This window comes from Camelina sativa, chromosome 1, assembly GCF_030686135.1.
Source record: "Camelina sativa cultivar CO46 ecotype springtype chromosome 1, ASM3068613v1".
NCBI lineage: Eukaryota > Viridiplantae > Streptophyta > Magnoliopsida > Brassicales > Brassicaceae > Camelina > Camelina sativa.
The window spans coordinates 13,552,956-13,580,877 of record NC_141880.1 but is presented as its reverse complement, the minus strand read 5'-3'; the positions used below and the strand labels follow the sequence as shown (position 1 = coordinate 13,580,877).

The following is a 27,922-nucleotide window of genomic DNA, read 5'->3' as shown; positions in this document are numbered from 1 at the left end:
TAGGAAGGGAGAGAGATGAGAGAGGGCATCTAGATTCTGGATCTTTTGAAAGGGGGAGGGAGAGAATCCGTAAGTTCTCTCAAATCTTGTATCCGATATCTCAATAATAAAAGAAATATTTCTATTACAATTTGTTCTACCAGTTTAGGGTATTAATACTTATCAGGTTCAAAACGTTTCTGTAAAATAAGGAAAAAGAGATCAAGTGCATAGGAAGTCGAAAGGTCCAAATATGGAAAACTGCCAAAAACTGACAGATCTAGGATTTGGGGGGTTTTAGGCAATCAAATAAACAGATCTGAACGAAATTGTTTTTTTTTAGGGTTTTCTTTTTAGAAGATGAACAATCAAAATAGAGCAAAGACACACGAAAATAGCAGATCTAAAAGAGAGAAACGAACTGACACAAAACGATCTGAAACAGACACAGACTGAAGCAAACAAATGGAAACAAACTGAAACAAAAGGGATAGATAAAACCTGATTTGGAGCGTTTAACTCTGATACCAGATGATATAGGAACCCAGATGAGGGAACCAACGTGGATAGATGGAAATAGGCAAATGGTTGATAGCACTGTTCTGCCTATTTGTTGGATGATAGATGGAACGCAGCGAAGAGATGGTGAATAAACAAATGGTTGAAAACACTGTTCTGTCTATTCGGTAGCAGTGGAAGATGAAGCAAATAGATGGGTGGATTGAAGGACGCCACACAAATCTGTGAAAGGATCTATGATAAGTCAAATCTCAGTCTTCAAGGAATCACACACAAGAAGAAGGAGAAAAGGGAGGTTGCTTCTATCTCAGAAGAAAACCTAAGAAAACTCTCATTTTATTTCATAAAAACTTGAAAGGTTACAATGCTGTGAAGGGACCTTATATAATGATCGAGCAACGGGGGACCTTCTAGGGTCGAAATTTATTACAAATAAAAGGACTAAACTTGCAAAAACAACAGACTCGATTTTAGGACCTAATAAATAAAAGACTCAAATGACCCAACAGTCGATTCCTGCAAAACAAGAAAAGAACCATTATTATTTGAATTCAAACACTTACCTTGGTAATAGCTCTCATGCACGCTCCAGCCCTTCATTGATTGCTTCGGAAATGATGAAAAGAACGGGTTCTTTAATTCCTTGTAGAACTAGCAAAAATGATGTTTGTGGAGTCCTGTCTTTGGAATCTTCTAGTTCAATAAGAGTAATCAGACTTGCAATGGACTTGTTGAATTGTTCCCGTAAGGTTTTTGCTCCCAACCTTGTCATAGATTTACGTACCATTGTTGGCAGAATGGGTTCTTCAGAAACTGAAAGAACGGATTCTTCGAGAAATGGCAGAACGGGTTCTTCGGAAAGTTGACTACTATGTCCTCATCACTAGATAGAAAGCTCATTCTGATTCTTACTTTGTTTTTACGTGCCTAACTACGTACTATTGTGAAACTCAATACGACAAATCAATACCGTTGAATGAACACAGTAGACAGAATTGTAATTTACTTCTTAGGTCTCAAGTGTGAATGTGTAGAATTTTGGTGAATTACAATAAACGCATACATATGTGTGTAGTTTTAATTCAATGTTTTTTTTATTATTATTATACATGCAACAATGTTGTAGAAACATATTGATATTGGTTCAATTTTAATTCATTCGCGTTAGTGCTTACTTTCAACATCTTTTTAGATATCCAGATTCACTTCGCTATTAATATATTTTATGAAATACCTTTTGTTTTTGTTCTGTTAAAGTTGTTGAAAATATAACTGTAAGATAAAAAATTATTAAATCACACAAAACAAATTAATGACACATTCCAATGATATGAATTTTTTTTTAGTAGTTAGTGAAGAGATTAATAATATCATACAGTAGGAAACTTTTATACTTGAGTGGCCTAATTTGTGTGGTTATCTTTGGGTTAATGCAAATTCTGCTTTTTTTGATAAAGAGATTTACAAATATGTTTGGTCTTCTCATTTTTAATGTTATCATTTTTTTTTTTGAACAACTTATGCAAATAATGTAGTTCGAATACAGGTAGAATCGGGTGGTTGGATTCGAAATGCACACTTGTCAACAAAAAAAAACTCTCTTATATAATATTCTTAACAACATAAAAAGAATGCACTAAACCCAAACTTCCACAACTAAATATCTATGGGGCCGACCATAATAATATTTTGTCTTTGATCACATCAGTTCCTAAAAGTCGCATCAGACTCACATGCAATCGAATTCTTCCTCTCCTCGCGGCTTCTTTAATCATATCACAAAAAATATGGAATAGGACTTTACTTTATATCATTTTGTTCCTTTATAGGTTGGTCCCAAACAGACTTATCTAATAAGTATCTAAATAGACTTATCTATAGAGATCTACTAAGAGGCACCAAAGTATATTAGAAAACCATATTATCGGGCTTATAATATATAGCCCAAGTATTTAAGCTAGCGATCCAAAACATGCCGTACCAGATTCTCAAGTCGATCTAAAGATTACGGCATACCATTGAAGGATGGGCAGGAAACTACGACTAATGACGAGAAAATGCTCACAGACCATTAGGTCAAAGGTTTGGATGCTAATGTAATCCACAGCTAAGGAACACTTTTGAGTTATGACTGATGATGAGATCAACAGGAGTGGACAAATATACCATAAACACACAAAATCAAACACATCGAAACAAAACCAACCAAAATTTTGACTATAAATAAAATGATTTATAACATAGAAACCAAAATCAACTCGAACCTAAACAAAGCCACCATGATTTATTAAAATTACATATTTTTAGTTATAGGTGTTACAAAAAAACGGATGAAATCGTAATGCCTACTGTATAAATTCAAATTCATTACTCATTTCGAATTTTCTCACATTGTAATTAACTATCGTACCTATCCTATAGTAACACACTAAACTGACTCCAACTCAAAAATCAAAACGATTCAAACAGAATTTACATTAAACAAAAGAAAACCAAACCAAATTTAATAAAATAAAGACCAGAAACAAAACAAACCACAAATCACACTAACTCTTATAGACTCTAGTATTCAAAAGATCCAAACAATAAAAATGGAATTCAGAGATTTTCTAAATATATTATAAGAAATTTGAAAGGAAAATTCAGGAAATTTCCTCAAAGTTATGATAGTACAATACTCATTCTAACAAGCAGCGATTTACCACACAAGAAATAAACATGAATAATAGACTCCAACATAATGCCAAAAGCTCAAAAGCAAACAGATAGATTGTATCATGGCGTACGATCCAATCAAGCAAAGTAGATTCTGTCCCAATCAAAAGTTGGATCAAATATATTCCCTTAGAAAAAGCGCTAGATAAGTAGAAGCTTTCCACAGTCATAAGTGTCAAATACCACAAGATGACAAAATCAGAGACAAGTAGAAACAGAAGTCAACAATAGGTATAATAGGCAGATATAAAGCTGATACTAAATAACCAATACCACACATGAAAAGTTGAAAAACATATGAAAATCCTAGTGAACATAAGGAAAAGGGGGAAAATATAGCAGTCAAGTGATATTATCCCTAAACACTGGCCTAAAAAACAAATAGCAGTAGCAAATGAGGTTCAATATCACAAACACAAAGCATAACCAGAGTTTTTAGTTTTTGGTTCATAATCTAAGAAAGTTTACAATCTCAAATCTGAGTCAAGTCAATGGCAAGACCAAGATGCCTCAATCGTCGTCTTCCTCCTGCAAAGCAAAGATCCAAAAGGGAACACAATGTTACACATCAAAAATACATGTAAAACATACGAAAACAATAGTAGTTAAGTCTCAGTAAAAAAACCTCTTCGCTCCCTGCTTCGTCCACTTCAGACTTGTCATCCTCTTCACCTCTATTGGTTCCACTAGCCTAAACAATATTCACACAACAATTAGACTACATAGCAACCATAAGAAACAACAGTCTCTCCACAAAGTTGAAGCTACAAATGAGAAATGCATACCAGCTTCATGTTGTACTGTTGCATAGTCTTGAGATACTCAGTCTTCCTGCTCTCTGCCTTGGCGACGTAAGGCGCCTTATCCTATATTACAGATTCAAACAACCACAAAGTTCAAAACACAGATCCACAAAAACCTAATTCTACAAATCAAGCATTACAGTAGCCAAAACTACTCACTTCCTCAGGCATAGACTTCCATCTAGCTCCAGCCGCCTTACCAACCTAATATTCACAGAAACTAGGTTTGAGATTACAGATCTGAGAAAATTTCCAGAAATCACGTAGAAATATACTTACAGTAGCGACGGATTTGTTATTGGGATTCGCAGTGTTGAACTCTTTTCGGAAATCCTCACTTAGATCAACAACAAAGAATCAGTTGAGAAAATCTGATAAAATTCAAATCAATTCGAAAAAATTCAAAAATCGAAAGGAGGAGATTCGTGAAATTACTTACAGGAAGACGAAGAAAGCACTTGGAGGTCTCTTAGGCTGGTTTGGATCCTTCTTAGTCTTCTTCCCAGGCTTTCTTCCTCTGGTTTTGAGTCTACGAAATCGAAAAAAAAAAAACGAGAAAATCAGAAATCTGAAGATCTAGATCTCAGATGTAACAGAGGAAACGAAAAAAGAGTTTGAGAAGAAGAATAAAAAACCTCTGATCAGTGCTCGTAGATTCAGCTTTGGATTCGCCGCCTTTCATCTGCGAAGGAAGAGAGAAAAAAAAAAAAAAGAAGAAGAATCGTTATAAGAGAATCGGATTGACTCGGGACTGAGTTTGGGCGAAACGGTAGGAGCGAGTTTGTTTTTTTTTTACCTTTAGGGTTCTTTTTTTTTTGTTTGACGAAGAGAGAAGAGAGAGCGTTATGACTAGTGTTGAGTAATAGGGTTTTTGTTTTTATTTTGGGGGGGGGGCTTTTATTATAATAATAAATATTACTATATTTTTAATTTTTTAATGTAAAAAGAGATTGAAAATTTTACACAGTGGCGGGATTTTTTTCGTGGAAGAGCCGAAATAGTTTGACACGTAAGGGAGGGGGAGAGAAGGAAGAGCAACGGACGGGAATAATGGATTGGTGCTCTCTTCGAATCTTGACCGTTCATATGACACGTGTACATTGAGTTTTGCAGATCTCATCCTTTTAAGTACACTAGATGAGTATCCGTGGATTGAGTAGTAAAAAATGAAAGCACAAACCATGGTAATCAATATCATATCATATAACTGAAAATTTGGAGTAGGCACCACACATAATTAAATTTTCTTATTCTCTAGCATAATAGCAGTAAGAAAAAAAACTTTAGTAAATTTGGCCAATTTCCAAGTCTCATAATCTATTCTACCTCTTAAAAATCAAACACAAAATGACCAGTTTCTTCTTATTCTATAGTAAGATTACATTTAACAACACACATACCGACCCTAGATACATAAAACAAAAATTTAGAAACAACGCCACTCAAAGACAAAATCCTTAAAGTTCACCATAGTGAAAATGAACTTGCAATCTTGAGTACAGTTGAGCAGATAGAGTCATAGAAAAAAAGTTTGCAGAGAAGGAACAACACAACAATGTAAACTTAAGAGAGAATTTTCATTTTCTTGTTTGTTATCGAATGAGAATGTATATAACCACTTACAACCTATAATTAGAAGAACTAATTAAACATATTTATCTATATATTCACACTCCTGCCATACAAGAATTTGTTAGCCAAGTCTCGTTGGTGATTTCTTGAAAAGATTTCTCTCTGAATATGCTTGTCCGCTTGATCTTCAAGTTCTCTTTTCTCTCTAGTTGACATTCATCTTCCACATCTCCGTTCACTACAAATAAAAACAGCAGGATGTGAGAAATATTATAAAGGAGCAGATACTAAAGCAAAGGAAGACGAAAAGGGTAAAAGTGTGAGTTACTATGAAAATCAAGCAAAAAAAGACAGAAGAGGATCAATCAAGCAACATGAAGAAGGATGAACATGTGACACTCTCTACATTGCTGATGTAGCAGAAGGATGGAAAGAGTTGGTCAACTTTCATAATCATATATATATAAAAGTAAAGTTTCACTCTCTCATTATTGGTCCATTTGGATTTTAACAACAAAAATATTTATATTAAAACACAAATTTAAAAACAATTAATCTTCACATTTAACTCACATAATATAAAACTGAAATCATATAAATTCCCCCTATAAATTATGCATTAACTTTATTTTTCCACTAAGTTGTATTAATCAATTGTATTATAACAAAACAATAAATTAGAATTGTAAATCTCATTTTTCTAAATGTAATTTTTCATCATTTCTCTTTCTATAAATACTCATTATCTTATTCTCTTAGTTTAGCACTCTTTCATTCTCTCATCTTCTTCCACTACTCTCAAATCTTTTTTTGTGTTTTTTTTGTTATTGTTGTTGTATGGGTTATAAAAAACAAATCAAATATCTTTGTAAAAGCTTAGTTTTAGAGTTTGTATGATATGTATATCTTATATATATTTTTTAATCTTTTAAAAGGTTTATCGCCATTTTCTATTTTATATTAACATATTATAAGTCATTATTTTCATACTTTCTTACAATATTCACCATACAATAAGATCACGAAGTTGAAATGATCAATATCTAATTATCTATTATGTCTCCGGTTATCTCACATATTCATGTATCATTTTTAATAATTTATAAAGATCAATATAATATTTAAAGATTAATATAATTATCCATTTATAAAGTCTATTTTGTTTTGTAAAGTCTATCAACTCTATTTATAAAGACTATTTTGTTTTGTGATCCAATTGATAAATCTGTAAAGATCAATATAATATATATATATTTTTTTATGATTTGAGGTTTTTGAAAACAAAAAGAACATAATTAAACAATTGGTTTTTTGTGTGTTTAATCAAAATAAAAAATGATCCAAAAAAAGAAATCATATTCAACTGGAACTGAAATATAAAAATAAAATATAATTTTTAAAATACCATTTAACTAAATTCTGTAAAGATGAAACCATTACTATGAAATCTATCACTATAAATTAAATTGATGAGTGAAAAAAAAAAGATATAAGTTATCCATGGGGTTTTAAAAATTATTGAGATTGAAGTTCATATAATTTTATAAGAAAACTAATTTAGTTTGTCACTTCAAAAATAATATTTTTTTTTTATTTTGAAATATTATGTGTAAGTGTTGAGTTTATATCAACAAACAACTAAATCATGTGAATTTTTTTTTCGGCCACTTGGTATTCCTTTTATTTTAGATTATAAATAATTAAAATATTTATTTATAATTAAAGGCATGTAACTCCATTTAACTCAAATATAACTCATATCCAATAATTTGACATTAATTCATTCCTCCTAGGCTTCTACTAACTTATTTATCTTTCAAGAGAAAATGTTTTTGTTAAATTTTGATATTTTTTATTTATTTTTGTTGGCTAAGCTTATATTCATATTTTGGTTGGCTAAATTAATATATTTCTCATGTAAAGTTATTGTTTATAATATATTTCTCATTTCAAAGTTTAAAGCAATATATCATATATATATAAAAGTAAGGTTTTGGTCTCTCCTTATTGGTTTATTTTCATTTAATGTTTTCTAATTTTTGATTTTTATTTGCTTTCTAATTACTTTAAACAATATTTAAGACCCAATAAACACAATACATTTAACTCACACATTAAAATAAAATTATAACTGAAAATAAAATAAATTATGCATTAATCATATTCCACCACTCAATTTTATTCAAACACAATAAATTACTATTGTAACTCCATAAATTTTAAATGTAACTTCCATCATTTCTTATCATATAAATAAGCATTCTCTCAATCTCTCATTCTCTCATATTGACATTCTTTTACTATCTCATTTTCACATTCTCTCATTCTCTTCTACAATACCTCAAATCATTTTTCGTTTTTTTTTATTATTATTATTATTTTTGTTGTATGGGTTGTAAAAAACAAATGAAATATCATTGTAAATTTTTAATGCTAAATATTAATTTTAGGGACTACATGATATATATGTTACATTGTTCTTATTTTAAAAGATTCATTTCCATTATCTAATTTGGATTATTATTTTACAAGTAATCATTCTCTCCTCTCCCACCATTATCAAATGTTGTTATATCTCATATGTGTTGTAAGAGTTTGATTCTATATTTTAATTTAGAAAGTATTATATATATATATATATATATATTTTACATTGTTCTATTATTTAAAGATTCATCTCCATTATCTAATTTGGATTATCATCTTATAGTAATCATTCTCTCCTCCTCTCCCACCAATATCAAATGTTGTTATATCTCATATGTATTGTAACTTGTAAGAGTTTGATTCTATATTTTAATTTAGAAAGTATTATATATATTTAACATTGTTTTCAATTTTTATTTTATTTATATAAAAATAAAATATATCTTTTATATTTCTTGCCTTTCTAATCTATTCATATTTATTTTTTAAATTTGCATAGTTAAATTTAAATTCACATATGTAGGTTTTAACAAAACAAATCAATGTTATTTGATTTTTATTCATTTTTAAACAATCAATGTGTAACATAATATATATATATATATATATATATATATATATATATATATATATATATAAGCATTTTGTCTTGCAATCACAAGTTCTATTTCCATTGCTTAACTCCATGATTAAACTATAATATATGTTGTCCTATTTGTAGGAACAACAACATATTTATTTAATATATTTAAAAGAGCAGATGATTAATCGAAATAAACATTTCTCTGAATTTTATAATTCAATCAATGTGAGTGTACTTATTACTTTGAAAAACCTTTACACTGAAGTTCATAAAATCATATAAGAAAACTAAAATACTATGTCACTTCAAATTTGGAAGGAAACACTTGGTATTCCTTTTTAAAAAAGTCAAGACACATATAAAAATTTATTAATATTTAACTCACTTTAAAGGCATAAAAGATCATTTAACTCAAAAATAACTTCTATCCAATAATTCCATATATTCCTCCCACAAATAATATATATATATATATATATATGTATATGTTCAAGATTATATTTAAATATTACAGAATTTTTTAGTTAGCTAAACTTATTATCACATATATACAATATATATATATATACATAAGAATTTATATTACTTATTAACACCATAATTCGACCCATTATTTGCTTAACTCAAAATTGTTTTCAAAGCCAACTAAAGAAAAACAGAAACGATCTTATTGATATAAGACCAAAACATGGGCATACAAACATAATCACTTACATGGAAGATAATTATTTTTAAAAAAATAACTTATTATTGCAACATCAACATATGAAGGGTTTACATAAGTAATTAATTAGAAAATCTAAAATACAATAAATGTATTAGGAACAATATCAGTCAATAATAAAATTGGATCCTCGAAAGCAAAAAACAACATCCTCATAATTCATAAAAAATAAACGCCACAATTGTACACATCTAAACGAAATTATATAAACATATAGTGTATAAATACAAGTGACTGTAAAGCCCGTATATGCCTAATTAAAACGAAATAATACAAAAGAGAAACGAAAAAGACCAAAAAAAACAAGAAAGTGTCAACTACACCACAACCCACGCGTTGCCTGGAGAAGTACCTAATATAGATTTTAAGAGGCTTTGTTTGACAAAAAAAAAAATTAAAAACAATCTTAAAATGATTTGCTTAAATATGTAATATATGGTAATTAAAAGCTTAAAATATAAAAATTCACATTGGTTCCAAATTATATAAAATTTCGAGGTATTTATTTAAAAAATCAATTATTTTTACAAAAAATATATTAGTATATGAATTTTTAATTGACAAAAGCTTGATTGTGAACGGTTTCCTCCGATTGATTACGGCCAAAACGTCAACTGTAAATTAGTGTTGATAAATAAAAGGTAAAAAAAAAAAAAAATGCTTATTCCAGTAATTTTGTGATCAAAACTAAAAATGTAGAATTATCTATGGGAAAGAGACTTTTTTATAGTGGCATTAGTTGTTTTTGGCATTTTTCTTTAAATTTCGTAAATTTGTCATTTTCTTATATCTCAAAAGACAATTTTACATATTTTTGAGTTTATATGGTTCCATTTTTTCCAATAATATAGTATTTGTTAACAAGTAGTTATAAGTAGTATATATTTTGGGAAACCATTTTCCCAAATGTTTAGTTTTAACTTTTAAGCAACAAAATATGACAAATCTAAAAAAAATTGAAGCAAAATGGCAAATCCAAAAATCGTTGAGCCAAAATTAGCATAGTCAGTAATAATCTTTAAAATGTAAAATCTATGAAAATTGCAAACGAACGAAAGTGGAGATTCATACAATGAGACCAATAAGTATGGTGACTACAAAAGACATATAACATATTAACAAAATACATACGAGAAGATGATTTTGTCTATGTATCTTTGAAATTGGTTGAGTTTTTAATTTGTGATAACCTTGTCTCTAATAACCTTGTTTTTTATAAGTGATTTTTTATGTGTTTATCGTGAGTTATTTGTTTGGAACTGTTAACTTACTTATCTCTAAGATTCTTGATTTGCAATTATCAGTCTCATTCATCTAGATGTAGTTGGCTTGGCCGCTTGGAGCAAGGTTTTTAAAATGCAAAATGAGGAGACGATCTTGTCTCCATTTGCTTGTTATTGAATTGGTCTTTAATTTGTGATGATTCTGTCATTTGATATCTTTGGTTTTAAACTGACTTTTTCTAGTGTTTATCGTATGTAAGTTATTGGTTTGGATCTGTTAGACTTAATAATCTTTAACGTTCTTGGTTTGCACTCAAAACTAATTTGATTCAATTTTTAAAAAAATTGTTTGATTAAAAAAGATTGAAAAATAAATCTTAATGATTTGCTTTAAAAATATGGCAATTTAAAGCTTAAAATTCATAATTTTAAAGAGTAGTTAAAGAGCAGTCTAAACAAGTATGATAGCCTAAAGAGTAGTTAAAGAGTAGTCTAAAGAGTAGTTAAAGAGTAGTCTAAAGAGTAGTCTAAACAAGTACAATTTATTTAGGACCATAAGTAATGGATGAACGAGTACAATTTATTTAGAACAAGTACTACTAGTTAAAGAGTAGTTTAAACAAGTTAGGACCATAAGTAATGGATAGACGATATATTGTACTTGTCTTGAGAATCACACAACTAGATCTATGAGGATGTTTATGATTATAATGACATCTAACATAATGGTCTAACATGGGATTTTCCAGTTTATTTATACGATAATAGACTATTTTAGAATTGTGATTCTGCAAAGGTGTTTGTTGCAACACCAAAAACTGCAATAATGAAGAGCGTCGTGGTCTCGTTCAAATAAATATATACTTAGAAGTTTCAGAAAATATATTTATCAATGGTGGTTTGCCTAAAAAAAAAAAAAAAAAAAAAAAATTTATCAATGGTGATTGGTGAATCGTACTTAGTAGCTTTGATTCAAACAAATTCAAATAACATAAACTGTAAAGAGAAATCCGGTTAAAAATTTAAAACTAGAAACGTAGAAGTGATCAGTTCATACTTCACAGTTCACACGTAGGGTTAGTTTTACATTTTGAAATCCAAAAACCCAAAATAAAATGCAATGCAATGCAGAATGCACCAAGCTTTCTAATAGCAAATCCCGAACCGGGTTATACCGGACTAATCAGATTTAACCGGTACTGGTTTTTAGATAGTAAAAAAATATTCCTTACTCTTCTCTTCTCTCTGCCTTTCTCTTTCACAGTCAGAGCTCTTGAACGGAGAATCTCTGTCGCCGCCGTCAACTATTTATAAAGAAGAAATTTTCATCTGTTTTCGATTCAAAAAGTGAAGAGGTTTTGATTCCGAAATCGATTTCCTTTAAAAGCTAGGCACGGCGCTTGATCTCGCTATCTCTCAGGTAGGATCGAACTGTATAACACCTTTGCTTTACCAAATTGGATATACTTGCTTTGGATTGTTTGAAAGAGTTCTCGCGTTTTTGGGTATTGTTAATACTGTAGTTTTTGTTTCTTTGGTCTCTAAATCTGTTGATTGAATTCGTTTGATCCATGGATGTTTGTTTCGGTCTTCAAAAGCATGCAAATTGGTAGATTGGTTTGTTTGTCTTTTGCTAAAACCCTGACTTGGTTTTGTTCCAAGTGAGAGTTTTTTTTTCTTTTTTTGTTTCTTTTATTTGAGGGATATTTTAACTAACTCCATGAGTTTGTGGGAAGCAGCCAAAACTCTTTTGACGTCAGTTTCTTGATAAAAGAATTCGAATGTTTCACCTGATACTGATATAGAACTTAGTAATGATATGTTCAACGTATTGTAACATGTAGGATTAGTCATGAATAAAGGGGAAGCTTTTATTATCTGCTGTTAAATTTTGTTGTTCCAAGAGCATCGATCTTGGTTTGGCATCATTGTTACTGCTTTGTTACATGTGGATACTTTAGGGACTTGTTATCTAGTAAGTACAGTTAAGGTGTCCAGAACTAATTTTTGTGCTGTTAGTGTAGCTTATTTTTGCCACTGATAAGACTTTTGAATGTTTTGACTTCCCTTAGAGATAGCTGAGAGCTGAGGATACTGGAAGGTGGAATCTCAAATGGCTGAACTTCCGGGTCAAATAAAACGTATGAGCGGTGGAATTAAGCAACTGCTTGAGCAGATATTTGGGTTTTCGAGAAGATGTTTGTTTCGGATCATATCTATGGGTCCTATACCTAATCATCTCGCCTTTATCATGGATGGGAATCGGAGATATGCAAAGAAGTGTGGTCTTGAAGAAGGGTCTGGTCATAAAGCTGGGTTTTCTGCGCTTATGTTGATGCTACAATACTGCTACGAGTTGGGGATTCAGTATGTAACGATATACGCATTTAGCATTGATAATTTTAGAAGACAACCTGAGGAGGTACAGTCTTTAATGGATTTGATGCTGGAAAAGATTAAGTCTTTGCTTGAGAAAGAGAGTATCGTGCATCAGTATGGGATCCGGGTCTATTTTATTGGTAACTTGGCGCTTCTAAATGACCAAGTGAGAGCTGCTGCAGAGAAAGTCATGAATGCCACAGCTAAGAATAGTCGGGTAGTGCTTCTCATCTGCATTGCCTATAACTCGACAGATGAGATCTTACAAGCTGTCAAGAAATCTTGTATTAACAAGTATACATATAATATTGAAGCGTCTGGTAGTTATAAACATGAGGATACAGATAGTGAAATAGAAGCAAAGGATATAGAGAACCAAGAGAAGAAGATACAGTTGGTGGATATTGAGGAAAATATGCAGATGAGTGTGGCTCCAAATCCTGATATACTCATCAGGAGTTCAGGAGAGACGAGGTTGAGCAATTTTCTCTTATGGCAAACAGGTAATTCCCAGCTCTGTTCTCCGGCTGCTCTGTGGCCTGAGATCGGTCTGAGGCATTTGGTCTGGGCTATCTTGAACTTCCAGAGAAGCCATTCATACTTGGAGAAGAGAAAGAAACAATTGTGATTTTGTTCTGAAGGATATACAAAAGCTCTCTTTTCTATTTGGCTTCGTACTGTGATGTGATGCTTTTGTGGTATACTATCGAAAGGAAACTTGGGATTACATAGAACAAGTAATGTATGTTACACACAAACTCATTTATGAACCCTTCACGAGAAAGTCCCCCCTAAAGACCTCTTACTTCCTGGTTCTATTCTTGTAAGATCTAATCTCTTAAAGTTTTGTTCTGTACATACTCTTTTCTATCCTGCAAGAAGAAAGATGTTCATAGAACATTAGAGCTAACCACTTCTGTCTACAAATCTAGTCATGTACATATATAAACTCAATTCATAACTATATTACACTTCTTCATTTGCGCTCCCAGAAGCTTGGAACCGTTACTATTACGGTATAAGGCCTCATCATCAAGAACTTACCAATGTCTTTTACATCCCTTTTGATCTTTGATTGGATCCTTTGCAACCCCAAAGAACATAACCAAATCGTTTTGACACAAAGAACCTTGACCAAAGACAATGTTCCCTCACCAAGCTTGTGTCGCAACCGTGTGTCGCAACAAGCTTGTAGTGATGAACAATTTGACGAGTGTTTTTTTCGAAACCAATTTAATGGTTTAATGGTTCAGCCTTGATTGCAATATGAAATTTCGGTTTAGCTATAATAAAACCCGGTAAACGGGGATTGGTACCTAAACCGTACCGGGTTTGAACTCTGGTTCGTTCGGTAGGTTAGAGTAGTACACACTCGTGACTTGCAATTGAAAACCTAAAACGTCGCGACTCTGCTCTCTGCAAAAAATGGTTCTACTTTTGGCTTAAAGAGCCATGTTTTTGAGTCTTTGCCATGGCGGGTTTCATTAGGCGCAAAGGAAACTTATTCTCTCGGTCGCAAACCTTAACTGCGGTCTACTCCAAGGTGGGGTAACTTCTCCTCTTCGGATTCTCTCGTTTAGTTGATTTAATCTCTGTGCGGCAATTGGTCGAACACTTCATCTGCGGGTTTCTTCTTGTCTCTAGTTGCAGAGAAGTAATCGCACGCTTGCTGAGGGAGTCATGGAGAAGTGTTCTACCATCCGTCAAGTTATTGATGACGATATAAATTCAGGTGCTTTTGTGTTTCTTTTGGAACTTGTAAACTGGTTTGGACGTAATTACAAGTTCCAAGTTAAAAGGTTGTTCCTTTTTTTGTTTGTTTTTTTATGGATTAATTTTGACAGTTGATACATCGAAGTGGAAGAAGGTACGAGCAAGTGATGCTGGAATTAGAAATTCAATGATCCCAGAATCCTCTATGAATGTCTTGAGACTCCTTAGACGTCAAGGTTTGTGTTTTATATGTTTTAGGTTTACTATTATTTAGCATTGATGTACAAGAGTAAGAAGAAGCTGAATTGTTGGATCATTGTCTTAGGTTTCGATGCATATCTTGTGGGTGGATGTGTAAGGGATTTGATACTACATAGAGTACCAAAAGACTATGATGTGATCACTACAGCTAATCTTAAGCAGGTTTAGTGGATTGGTTTTCTGATAATGCTACCTTGTTTAGGACTGTATGTATAATGGCTTCACGCATCTCGTTTGTTTTGTAGATCCGACGGCTGTTTCATCGTGCTCAGGTTATTGGGAAACGGTTCCCTATTTGTCATGTGTGGATGAGAGGTTCAATAATTGAGGTCAGTTTTATGGCCTTTCCATAATTTTATACTGTTGTACTTTTATCTTCTGTTTGAGGTTACCATATGCTTTTCGCAGTTTTCTTTGTGTATTCCTTGACACTTCTCTTATAGGTGTCCAGTTTTGATACCGTGGCACACAGTGACAGTGATCATGAAAATGATTTGGAGAAGTCTTTTCCAGTAGCTATCGAGGCAGACAAGAATAAAAGCCTCTTTAAATTGTATTCTGGTTGCGATGTAAAAGACTTTAATCGTTGGAGGAATAGCTTTCAGCGCGATTTCACAATTAACAGGTGTAGTTTCTGAAGTTCATGTATGTACGGAAAGGAACTGTTGTATGTTTGGCTGAATGGTACACTCCCAACTTATTTGTGGTATTTAAATTTTGGTGCAGTTTATTCTATGATCCCTTTGAACTTAAAATTTATGACTACACCAACGGAATGGAAGACTTGACGGATCTTAAGGTGACTAACTTAGCTTACTTTTTCTGGATACATCTATTGTTATTTCTTATGTTATTAACCATTGTTCGCTACTGCAAATGCAGCTTCGTACACTTATCCCTGCAATTTTGTCATTCAAGGAAGATTGTGGTATGCCTTACTTATTGTCCTCACGGCCTTGTATCTAGACAATTATGTAGTTTAAAGTCTTAACCATTGCGTCATGGTTTTATTTCCAAATACAGCTAGAATTCTTAGGGGGTTAAGAATTGCAGCACGATTGGGTCTATCATTATCAAATGATGTTGAGACTGCAATACCTGAATTTGTATCTTCCGTTGCAAATTTGGACCAGGTACTTTGACTGCTTGAACTGGGATATACTTGGAATCACTTCCTTTATGTTGAATGAAATATGTTCATAGCCTCAGCTATTAAAATCCTCCTCTGTCTTTGCTCAGTTTAGATTAATCATGGAAATGAAGTATATGCTTGCGTATGGAGCTGCTGCGCCTTCCATCCTTCTTCTCATGAAGTTCAAACTACTTCACGTGTTACTTCCGTTTCAGGTATGTCATTTGTCAATCTTCAAGTCTCTCTCTCCCTCTCTTTCTTCCTTTTTAACACTTTTAACTTGGATAAATTTGGATTTCAGGCAGCTTACCTGGAACAAGCTAGTGAAACATCTCTATCAAGTTCCTTGCTAGTGGTACGTGATATCTTCATGCAGAAGCATTTTCTAGTGAATCCATTTTGATATTTCTGAGTTTTGTTTATGGTTTATGTAGAGGTTATTCTCCAATATGGATAAATTGGTTTCCTGCGATCAACCTGCTGACTCCAAACTATGGTGCGTCATATTTTTATATCAATAGGAATCTGTGTTTAAAAAAGCCTCGCCTAGGCGCGCCTGGGCGAGAGGCGAGGTGATTATAAGGGTGTAGCGCCTCTAGTAGATGAGGCCAGGCGGTAGACCAAAGGCGCTCGCTTCGGGATGCCTTGCCATGGAGCCCGCCTCATCTCCCTTAGCGCCTGCAATAGTAGGAGGTAATATATGGTTAAACCTCAATATCTTCTCAATATTTTCTCAATATTTGCTTACTTAAAATGGTTCTAGAAGTCTATGACTTTGATTGATGAAGATGATGAGGATGAAGCTGAAGAAGATTTCATAGGAGGAGATGATGATACTGAAGTCTATGTCGAAGATGACGAGTTTGATGATGATGAGATGGATTTTTAGGCTTTGTGTTTAAGTTTTAAACTTTCGTTGGATTTGCTTCTACTTTGTTTTCATTTCTCTGTTTCAGACTCATGATTGGCTTTTTCTTTGTTTTCAAATCTTTCTCTATGTTTCAATTTCAAATGATAAGCTATTGGTTTTAGACTCAGGTTGTGCTTACATGGTAAGGAATCGATTATTTATGACTAACCTTATGTCTGTTTTTTGCAGTTGCGCCTCATACACCAAAGGCGTGGGGCCAATCTCGCCTAGGCGCAGGGCGCCAAACCTACCCTCTGTCGCCTCACCTTGCCTCTCGCCATTTAAAACACAGATAGGAATATGAATCTTCTCTTCAATGAGCTTTGGTTAATGTCCTGACTTGTTTTGCACAGGATTGCAGTGTTAGCTTTTCACATTGCACTTGTGCGTAACCCCCAGGAGGCTATTGTGGTGCGCGCTTTTGCTGCTTTGCTCTACCATAGAGACTGGAGCAAAGCTGTTGAATTTGCTAGAGAACATGAAACTTCTGTAGTCGGATACGGTCCTGAGGTATTTAAATCTGTGCAAAGGAGATCTGATGAAGATCTTGTTGAAGCAGTTTCAGAATTCACATGTCTATTAAAAGATACTCAATACGTTCTGACTGGTATAGAGGCTCTCCGCGAATCCCTATACCTATACCCGGATTTCAAATTCTCTGGTCTGGTTAGTACAAAGTGCATATTTACTTCCCAGTTTTGAGGACAGTACAAAGATTCATTGTGTTAAGACATATATTCTCTGTGCAAGTATGCTAATCTATGTTGGTCTTGTGCTCTGCTCACGTATTCTTATTCTAGCAGTTAATGTTATAATTGATGGATGTGTTTTTTCAGGTGTTTATACCGAAGAGAAAGGGGAGAGATGTAGCAGAAGGGTTTGCGAGATTGAGTGATGTCAAATCATACGAAAGCAAAAAGGAGGGATTCTCTATTGACTATCTCTCACTTGGCAAGGGAAATCCATGTGAAGTAAGATTTGTTCTTGGCAAAATCATTCTGGACACCATCACAGAAGGTATCGTCATCGAACCTCTAAACTCAGTCAAGAAGGAGCAGAGCACCAGTAAGCAAACTGTTCCAGCGGCTTGCTTGGAGAAGAAGGGTGAGTTGGTAGTTTCTAAATCTTCCAAGGAGGATGACAACAATCAAGCTCCAGTCCATGGGTCAAATGCATCATCTGTTTTAAAGATTTTGAAGAAGACGAGAGAAGACAGTGAGAACAAGAATGACCAAGAGACCGAGGTATGTCCAAGAATCCTTACTGGTCCAGCAAAGAATCAAGATCAGTCTGTAGTTCAAAAGCTGAAAAGACGGCGAAGCAAAGAAGCACCAGTCTCTGAGCCGCCTAAGCAAAAGACTTCAAAGAGGTCGAGATCAGATGACCAAGAGGCAGTTGGAAGTCTCTCTGTTCCAGCAGAAAATCAGCATCAGAGTAATATGGCAAAAATGCACCGATCTGTGAGCCGCCTAAGCCAAAGACTTCAAAGAACCGTTCAAAGGAAACACAAAAAGTAAAACACAACGACTTGCCTGTGAAGGAGCTTCAAGAAGCAAACAGCAGCTTTGTTTCTGACAAATCTATGAGCGATCTTCTAAAAGTTCTTGAGAAATCAAGTCAGCACGCGTCTAGCAAAGAGGAGAGCGACTCCTTATCATCAGAGAAGACAAAGAGACCAAAAAGTCTCTCAAGTCTGTTCAGGTGAAATTGGTAACCCTACTGGTGTTGGGGGGCCTGAAGTCAAGCTGGACCTTCAGAACGAGTCAGAAGGTCTCTCGTCAGTCACGGTCTCACTTCACAATTTGTAGGTACGACATGTTGTTGTAACTTGAACCAATTTGTTTTTTTTTGGTCACTGGTAGGGAGAAATTTTGGCCGTGAGTAATATAATAGTCGCAAATTAGTTATTTATTCGTATCTTTGTTTCATTTAGATTTCAAATAATTTTCTTCCTTTCTATCAAATCAGATTCATGCACGATTCCATCGTTCTTGTTCTTTGGATCCTGTTTACTACACATTTGTTCAATTACTTTGTACTTTGAAAATGAAAACGATTTGTAGTTAATTTGTCTCATTGTTCTTGACGTTTACAAACTAAATCGTTTGTTAAGATTATATTACTCACAGTCAAACTAAATATACCAAATCTATGATTTTGTTAACATTTAATCTATAATTTGGAATGAAATTTTTTATACGAGTTAAGGAATAAAATGTCATTTTGAACATAATATAAAATATATCTCAATACTAAAAATTTATAGTGTAAAGTTTAAATTTTCTAATAAACTTTAAAATATACAATCAATTTATTATTATTATTAGTTTGTTCAACATCTTTCTGAATGTTATATTTGTATTTATGTGTGCGCGCGAACGAGTAAAGTTAATTAGCGTCAATATATGAAATTGTGACTCGGCTATCTATTTGATGATTCTCATACTCAAAAAAAAAAAAAAACAAACTCAAAAAGTAACACAAATATCAAATGCTACCATTCAAGTCTATCAGTATCATAGGTTATATATGTTCATTACTACATCACATAAAAGATAAAATAAAGAGTCACATACCCAATTGGTAGGGAACTCCAGTGGAGTTGATCCACAAATTTCCTTGAATAAGTTTTCCAACCTTAAAACTGGCAGTTTCAATGGAATCCTTAAATCTGGCAATAATTCTTTAGGACATGAACCAGAACAAAAGGATTATGAAGCATATGAGGTAATGACACAGTTGTAAGGATCAATTTCACTTTTTTTTTGTTAACAACGTACAAGATCAGCTTAAACGAGCCAATTCAAAATAAAATCGTTTGCAATAAAGTTTATATAATTAAGAATATCTACAATATATATATATATATATATATTGGCTATAATATTTTTAGCCAAGCATGTTAACGATATCCTATATGACAACAATTAGCAAGAGTTTAATATTCCTAAATTACGTGTTATAATGACTGATGTTTTGCGTTGATGAAAGATATATTCATAGCCAGTAATTAAAAGTGAGTGAAATCTGTTGAAAACCCTCAAATCTTATCTTAGTCGATTTTGTGTTAATATCGAATTAAACGGTGATAAAGAAACATTACGATCATTAATTGTTTATCGATCTTCCACTGACTTATACAATGCAATTAGGTAAGTTCGATATACATTTATTTTCGCCCGAGTATCCCAAACTGGACCATCTCCACCTTGTTCACTTCCGCTGTAGAGACCGGAAAGCACTTGCTGGCATCCATGGCGGCAGGCCGAGGAAGAAGATGAGAAGAGCGATTTAGGGATTTTGTTTGTCACAGTATGATTCTATGTTACCAAAAGATCAATTAAGATCAGATTTAAGGGCGTTCATGCGAATTTAGTATGATGGTTTAGTTGGCTAATGTTATGTTCTAATAGTACAAGTTTGAATCCATACTGTGTACTTTACGAGTCTTCTATTATTTTTGTTGACTCATATTTTCCTTTTATTTTGCTCACATTTTTCTTTTGTTTGGCTCACATTTTCCTTTTGTTTTTTGTTCTATAGACTTTTTTTGTATGTGTTTTAATTCGAGAAAATATGGTTTCCAAATGAACGTCAGAGCATGTATAGGCTAATTATATGAATAAGTCTCTTTGTATCAAATGTATACAGTCTATTGAACACTTACAACAAGATACTAATTAGTAACTAAACAGCTAGCATGAATCAGAAGAAATATGGAAGACTTACAACAAGAGATTTTGCATAATCTCCCTCTACTAAAATCAATGTGCAGAGTCTGGATTTTTCCCCTCCGGCTTCTTTAGCATTATCTAATTTTTCGACGTGAACCATACCAAGATTTGCTATTTCAGCATCTTTGCCATTCTTAGAAGTTTCCCAGGGATGCAACGGCTTCACCAGACAAAGATTCTCATCTAGAAGAAACATAAAACAACAAAGGAATTAAACGTTAGGTACATCACTAACCCAACAAGGAAGATTAAATAAGTGCATACCTTTCTTCACAAGAGTTAATTATGAGATAAGGACTTATTTGAGTGGCATTTATAGATTTTGCCATTTTCTTAAAATTATTTCAAATTTGCCATTTTCTTATATTTACACTTGATTGGGTTCCATTTTCATTTAGGGTATAGTTTTTTGTTATTAAGTATGTATTTTATGAAAAAAAATCCCAAATTTTTAGTTTTTTAAGGTAAAAATAGTTAAAAAAATATGACAAATATGAAAGATTTTAGGAAAAATGGCAAATTTAAAAAATGATTAGGCAAAAATGGCATTTTAGACAATCATCCCTTCTCCATAATATAGGCTAATGATATGTATATATTTTACACTCTTTCATCGTGCATTTGTCATTCATTTTGTTCTCTTAACTCATTGTTTTGCATTGTTTTTAGTCTCTTTTTGCATAATATGCATATCTAGGTAGTCTTTGCATTGATATTGCATGCATCTTGCATATTGGAGTTGTTTCAGGTGTTTTAGGAGATGTACAAACCATCAAAAGCAAACAGGGAACAGGAAAGCAGTCCAGCGACTCAATCTACACTACCTAGCGATCCAACCTTCCACGTCTTTGATCGAGTCGAGTGAAGCTTTTAATTTGGGATTCAGATTTTGACGTCTTCATAAAAGTTGTAGGGAATTGAGTCATCTTTCCAACGCCGTTTATTTCAAGGCAATCAGAAGCGTGGTGCAAGAGTTATCACCGTTTTAGTGGGTTCATGTACACCCATATTTCCGACTCGACCTGCACGCAAAGGAGAGCTCCCACTCGATCGGACATGTTAGCAGCCACTTGATCAAGACATCCCAGGAGGGCTCCTGAGCATCCTCAAGAAGCGACTCGATCAGCAGCTCCCAGACGACACTTTTCAAGTTGTCATTCGATCGACGTTTTCAAGCTGTCACTCAAACAACGATCTGAAGCCGTCATTCGATGAAACGTCCTAGACTTCAATTCGATTGACACTCTCACGATGCGACTATATCGACGCTCTTAAACCGACATCCTGATTTTGTTCTGAACACGCGTCCGAAAAGGGTTCTTGAACCGCCTTTCTATTTTGTCGTTTTATGTTTTAGTGTTTTTATGTTTTGCTATAAATAGACTCTTATGCCTTTACCCAAAGGAAATAACTTTTATCCTAGGGTTTTTCTGTAGCCACCAAAAACGTTTATGAGTTTGTAATCAAGAAATCTCTTAATCTATTTAGTTTTTGCATTTGATTTCTTCAGCAAAGTTGTTTATCTCATCTTCATCTATCTAGTCATGCTTGATTTAGTATTTTCTGGGGTGTCTGGGTTTTTGATGATGATTGTCTTGAGTAGTGAACTAGGGTTCTTGAGAATAGGATAGATTAGGTAGAGAATCTTAGTATAATAGGATGTCTAAGCTTAAATTGTTTGATTTCCCTTCTGGATTAGTGTTCTTACTGCTAATTTCTTACTGATCATTTGAGATTAGATCTTAAGCATCTCAGCATCCCAAAGGTGTTCCATGAGATGCTTGAACAAACTAATACCAGAGATTTATATTCCTAGCCTAAGAGATTGTATGTCTAGGGTGTTTATTGAGAACTTGTGTGTCATGCCTGTTTAATCATGTTTCTCTAGCGAGAGTTAGGTTTGGAAGTGATTGAGTCTGAGTAGCTTCTGTCAAGAGATTGGATTAGCTAAGATGTGATGTTCATTGTCTAGGGATAGCTTGATGGTATTCTGTTAGGCATTCTAGGTAGATTAAGAGACTCCACCGAAATCAATAATTCCATCCTTAAGGCCTCTACTTATCTGATTGTTTCTACATCTTTAAACTTGTTCTTTGTTTTTGTTGCAATAGCTTGCTATTTTGTCTATGCACGTTTAGCTTGTTTTTACTCTCTTCCATTATTGCATTTTAGCTCTTGTTCTACAAACTTGTTTTGTTCATGCATCTCATATACTCTTGCTAGACAAACAAAAACTCATTTTGAATCTGGCTTAACTTGTGACTGCTTGATTGCATCTCGATTGTTAGTAAAGTTTCCCATTTGAATTGACACCTTCTGTATTTAAACTGCATTAGGTTATGACACATCATCTATGATGGTTAAGGATCTGATTTGTCCAATATCTAAAGATTTGGAACATATCACTTATTCGAAACACATTACCTCAATATGAAGATGTCATTCGTACGCTTATCCCTAGTCGTGCTAAAATGAAAGATGTGCTGATTTGGCTACCAGAAAAGTCAGGATTGTACTCAACAAAAACAGGCTACCAATTGGCATTACAAACGGCAAAAGAGGAGATAGTACCCCACAAGAATTTCCGATGGAACAAAAACATCTGGCAAATCAAAGTGGCACCAAAGATCAAGAACTTCCTCTGGAAGACAACTAGTGGTGCTCTTTCTCTTGGTAGCAACCTTGCTAAACGAGGATTAATGTCTTCCGTGTAAGAGATTTGGGGCTAGGGAGGATGAGCTTCATCAATCACCTCTATCTGTCACCTTGAAGTGCATTCGGACTCTCAAGTGTTAGTGGCGAACCTCAATGCAAACGCTTGCTCTAAAGAGCTCAAAGCTATCATCTATGACATAAACTGTATTAGTTCAGTTATGTCCTCTATCTCTTTCCACTTTGAGATTGCTGATTCTATTGCTAAGTCTGCCCTTTATGTAGCGAACTCCTTCTCCCTAAGTGGAGTGTAAAACTCTATTTCTTTCGTAATCAATATCTAGTTTGATCAAAAAAGAAAAAGAGTAGTGCACATGTGTTACAATATAGGCGGTTTTGATCTTGCTTAAACAAAGTTATAGAGACAAAGAAAAGTGTTTGTTTATTCGGTCTACACTTCCTTTACTTTAAGCCTATATACTTCAGATCTAATCGTGACACAAACTAATTCTTTCAATAGAATTTAAACTCAGATATTTTTCTCGATTGGTTTGACCATTTTGGACACTTGCAAATACCACTCTACTTACCCAAATGCTTGGGTAGCTATTAGGGTATGTTCCATTCGATACCACTTAATGTTTGTTTTGTAATACTCTTTATAATTTTTATAAATAGTGTCATTCTTTACATAAAATAACAAAAAGTATACAAATTTCTACTCTCTTTGTAATAGATTCAATAATATTGTTTCTCTAATCACTTTAATAAATTTAAATGACACCGATAGAATTGAAATTATTTAAATATATGTCTAGTTAAACAAAAACGATACTATTATTTATAAAACAAAAATAAAATGTTAAAACGATAACTTTTGTAAAACGTAGGAAGTAGTTGATTAACTATTATTTTTTCCCGGGAGGAGCGGTTGAAAAAAAAAGTCACAAAGAAGACATAGTTAGGCCTCGGCATAAAAACCGTACCCGAATACTCAATCTGGAACCCGCCCGAAAAACCGGGTTCGGTTTGGGTATGGGTTTGCCTATAAAATCCTATTGGGTTTTATTTTCTAATACCCGTGGGTTCGGGTTAGGGTCGGATAATACCTGGTACCCGTTTGGGTACCCATTAAACCTGAACATATAAACATATTTATAATATTTATCATTAATATAATGCAATTACCCCAAAATTATGATTATAATTTTTAATATTTCATTTAGTTTTATACCTAAATATCAAAAATAATCAAAATATTTAAAATATTTTGTTATGTAAGTCAAAATTTAACTAAATTTATTTAAATTTAATTATACTTTTTCGGGTACCCGGTAGTTCGGGTACTAATCGGGTTCTAAAATTTGTAACCCAAACCGACCCGAACCCGATAGTACCCAAACCGAACCGAACCCATATATCTAAAAATGTCCAATGGATTCTATTTTTCTAAACCCGTTTACCCGAACCCGAATGGGTAATACCCGAACCCAAACGGGTTACCCAAATGGATTACCCAAATGCCCAGCCCTACACATAGTATTATAGACACTTCCCGAGGAAGTAGTTAACGATAAACCAAAATAGAAATAACTTCTACTTCTCAGCTAACTAAAAGAAGATGACACTCCCCATAATGGTTCGCATCCAACATATTGTGTCTTAAAACCAAAATTCCAAAGTTGTTGATAAACCAAAATTCCAACTTTATTGATAAACTTCGCTTACATTATTGTATATCTTACATAAATTCAAACACTTAGATTTTAATAAAATTGATGTTATTACAAAAGAAATATCCTTCGCGGTTCAGAAAACCATCTAAGGTTTATTCCGTCTCAAAAACTGTCCATGCCGGATGTCCAAATACAAAACCAAGAACAAAAATCCTTCTCGAACAATTTGTAGTATATGGAGTCCGGACAACGATGGTCACACTTATAACAAATCGGTCGAGTATGACTATTGTTGCCAAGAATTTTCATCGATTCAGAGCCGAAATAGAACGTGTAACCTGACTTGATGTAAACGGAAGATCCAAATATACACTCGAGGTGGACAGTGATGCAACATTTGTTGCATGAGTAGAACCATTCTCTTGGATTTACTTCTTTCTCGCATACTTCACACCAATATGCTTTCTCTGCATCTTCTCCGTAGCATAGTGAGAGAGGATGTGCATCATATTTGTAATATAACTCGTACGGAATTGTAGCGCATCGATAACACATAGCAAATGAACATGTAGTGCATTGTAGATAATACTCACTACGAACACTATCTTTGCAGCCAGGGCAATAAATGATACCTTTTCTTGAATATGATGTTGAGATGAATATAGGATGCTCATGATTTTTGTGGGTGAATAACTCAGGAACTAAAACGCAACGAACATCTAACTGAAAGTCATCGTCGCAATCAGTTTTTGATGAGCATTTGTACCTGAAACCAGTGGACTCACGGGCACAAGTCGAACAACTTGCGGAATTGTAATCAAATACCGGAGAAGGGTCTAGAACCAGAGGATGCTTATGCAATGCATGAGCCAATTTTCGAGGAAGACCAGCACATACCTCATGAAGAAAGAACTCACACTGTATACAATTGTAAAAATCATTAGAGTCGATACGAAGGATGCACGCTTGACATTGTTTTTTTGCGTCTCGAACACTGTCATACTTCTCAAGCTTTAGATGATGTTCATGACAAAAGTACTTTATCATATTATCACCCACTTTCTTGAATGGCGCAATATCTTCACTTTCATCGGGTTCTTCTGGTTCCCATTCGAGTTCTCTCCCGTCCCAAACGTTCCTATGTGTTGCACATTTGGAATGGGCAACATAAGAACAACCTTCATGATCGCAAGAATACTGGCCATATTTGATGTCGACCATCTTGTAGCAAACTCGACAAGATGGAGTTGTGGGTGGAAGGAAAGGACTGTGAGAGAGACGATGTGGGTGACGCGTGATTTTTATTACACGCGGTAAGTCTATACAACTCTCATGAACCACATAGTTGCATTGAAAACAAGCATAACTTGGTTCCAGCAAACTAACCAGCCCACAAGCTACACATGGAATTAAGAGGGGCCAAGGGAATAAAGAGAGTGAATGATAATGGCTTTTTGGGTTTGCGATAGTAAGAGTTGGAAAACCGTGGGAGCAAGAAAGATCCAAACAAAAGTTACAGATAGAACAACAATAGAATTGTGATCCATCTCCCAAATCATCTCCACACCAATTACATTTCTTGAATATGTAACCATATTCGGTTTTGTTAGATATGATCTCTATTTGAGTGGTGAGGGTGAGAGGATGTTGAAGGTGATAAGGGTGTGTCATCTTCCTCGGATACAAATGACAAGTATCGTGGAACTCCACATCACAAGTAGTACAAGAGTAATAGAAGGTAGCCAACGGTGAGGGTTCTTCTTTGTCGCACGCGAAGCAACCCGATGGAGGGATTCTTCCAGCTCTACGGGAAAGGGTGTGAGGGTGAGTTGGATGAGATAAACGGCATATTGGCTCTTCCTCATTAGCAGCCATTTTCTTTTTCTTTTTTTCTTACAGTTTTGGTTATGATCCAATTAATATATTTGTATGAAACAGATATACTCACACCTCTCCCATCGTGTGGAGATGACTTGACTAAATGGTGGACACAAGTTAACATGGTTAGCAAATAAATAATGTAGACTCAATATACAAATTATATAAAGTACAAATTGTACCAAACAAATGACACGAAATTAATTTTATAGACAACTTCATTAAAGTTTCCTCCATGATCTGTGTCTCTCCAAACTGTCCATATCTCATACAATAGCGATATAATATGTGACAACGATTAACAATAATTTGTTTTGGCCAAAGAATTTATTACTACAAGTGTTTATTAACTAAATTAAAAGAATACGTAAGTGTTACAGGGTGTTTCGATCTTACTTCAGACATTAATATATATAGAAAGAAAATGAAAAGTCTTTGTTTATTTGAAAGTATGGATTTGTGAGCAGTCGACAACTTGTCACGGATACCAACGCGAGGGTGGTCGGTCCCGTTCACCCCGCGACCATTGACTTTAAATAGAGTGGGTTGGGCTTCAGTATGGTTTCAATAATTAAGCTTATTATGTATTTAAGATCTAACTGTGACACAAACTAATATGAATTTTGCCTGACCTTACAAGATTGATAGGTCCATCTATTTTGTTATTCGTTTACTTACCAAATCATCACTAGGGTCAGGGTGACAGGGTCTGATAACACTAATCAATGGACTAAAAACATTATGTTCCTTTGTGTAATCACTGACTCGTTGATATTTTTGTTCTACAATGTATAATTACTTGTTTCCCCATAACTGATTTGGGGACAAGTCGTCGCTGAAATATGCCACAGAACCAATAACTACTAAACAAATAAATATAGTAACAATGATACAAACAATCAATATGTTGTTTCTCGTCGTTATTAACTTGAACTTCAGCAATAATGAAACAAACATGGTCATTAAACAACAAGCTTTACGTTTCTTGTTAGTCATTCTGCCTGAACATCATAATTTAGTAGTGTTCGATCATCAGTTTATA

The 27,922-nt window shown here is 33.7% G+C and overlaps 2 protein-coding genes and 2 pseudogenes across 4 annotated transcripts; 2 read left to right on the top strand and 2 right to left on the bottom strand.

Annotated features, from left to right (window-relative positions):
* Positions 1 to 3,499: 3,499 nt before the first annotated feature.
* Positions 3,500 to 5,015, bottom strand: LOC104790722 (high mobility group B protein 4). The gene is made up of 8 exons (XM_010516502.3): positions 4,813 to 5,015; positions 4,652 to 4,698; positions 4,456 to 4,545; positions 4,296 to 4,353; positions 4,176 to 4,220; positions 3,999 to 4,079; positions 3,839 to 3,904; positions 3,500 to 3,741 (listed from the first exon to the last, which is right to left on the bottom strand). The coding sequence occupies exons 2-8, from the start codon at positions 4,696 to 4,698 to the stop codon at positions 3,724 to 3,726; spliced, it is 405 nt and encodes a 134-aa protein (XP_010514804.1). The 5' UTR covers positions 4,813 to 5,015; the 3' UTR covers positions 3,500 to 3,723.
* A 6,748-nt stretch (positions 5,016 to 11,763) lies between these two features.
* LOC104790716 (dehydrodolichyl diphosphate synthase 6 pseudogene) lies at positions 11,764 to 13,834 on the top strand (annotated as a pseudogene). Its single transcript, XR_015561971.1, has 2 exons — positions 11,764 to 11,965; positions 12,618 to 13,834. The product of XR_015561971.1 is annotated as a dehydrodolichyl diphosphate synthase 6 pseudogene (transcript).
* A 464-nt stretch (positions 13,835 to 14,298) lies between these two features.
* On the top strand, positions 14,299 to 18,851 carry LOC104708118 (uncharacterized; annotated as a pseudogene). Its single transcript, XR_015561970.1, has 14 exons — positions 14,299 to 14,467; positions 14,569 to 14,656; positions 14,769 to 14,873; positions 14,963 to 15,060; positions 15,144 to 15,227; positions 15,342 to 15,523; positions 15,625 to 15,697; positions 15,781 to 15,826; positions 15,922 to 16,031; positions 16,138 to 16,245; positions 16,332 to 16,385; positions 16,465 to 16,526; positions 17,294 to 17,606; positions 17,777 to 18,851. The product of XR_015561970.1 is annotated as an uncharacterized LOC104708118 (transcript).
* Positions 18,852 to 25,164: 6,313 nt separating this feature from the next.
* Positions 25,165 to 26,889, bottom strand: LOC104708099 (uncharacterized). Its single transcript, XM_010424597.2, has one exon. The coding sequence runs from the start codon at positions 26,875 to 26,877 to the stop codon at positions 25,165 to 25,167; it is 1,713 nt and encodes a 570-aa protein (XP_010422899.2). The 5' UTR covers positions 26,878 to 26,889.
* Positions 26,890 to 27,922: the final 1,033 nt, after the last annotated feature.

Excerpts from the sequence above, each read along its gene's own strand:
- LOC104790722 (XM_010516502.3), bottom strand. The coding sequence starts at position 4,698 with ATGAAAGGCGGCGAATCCAAAGCTGAATCTACGAGCACTGATCAGAG. Across the intron at positions 4,080-4,175 it reads GGAAGTCTATGCCTGAGGAA|GATAAGGCGCCTTACGTCGC; the intron begins GTGAGTAGTTTT and ends TCTGTAATATAG. Across the intron at positions 3,905-3,998 it reads AACAGTACAACATGAAGCTG|GCTAGTGGAACCAATAGAGG; the intron begins GTATGCATTTCT and ends AATATTGTTTAG.
- LOC104708099 (XM_010424597.2), bottom strand. The coding sequence starts at position 26,877 with ATGGCTGCTAATGAGGAAGAGCCAATATGCCGTTTATCTCATCCAACT.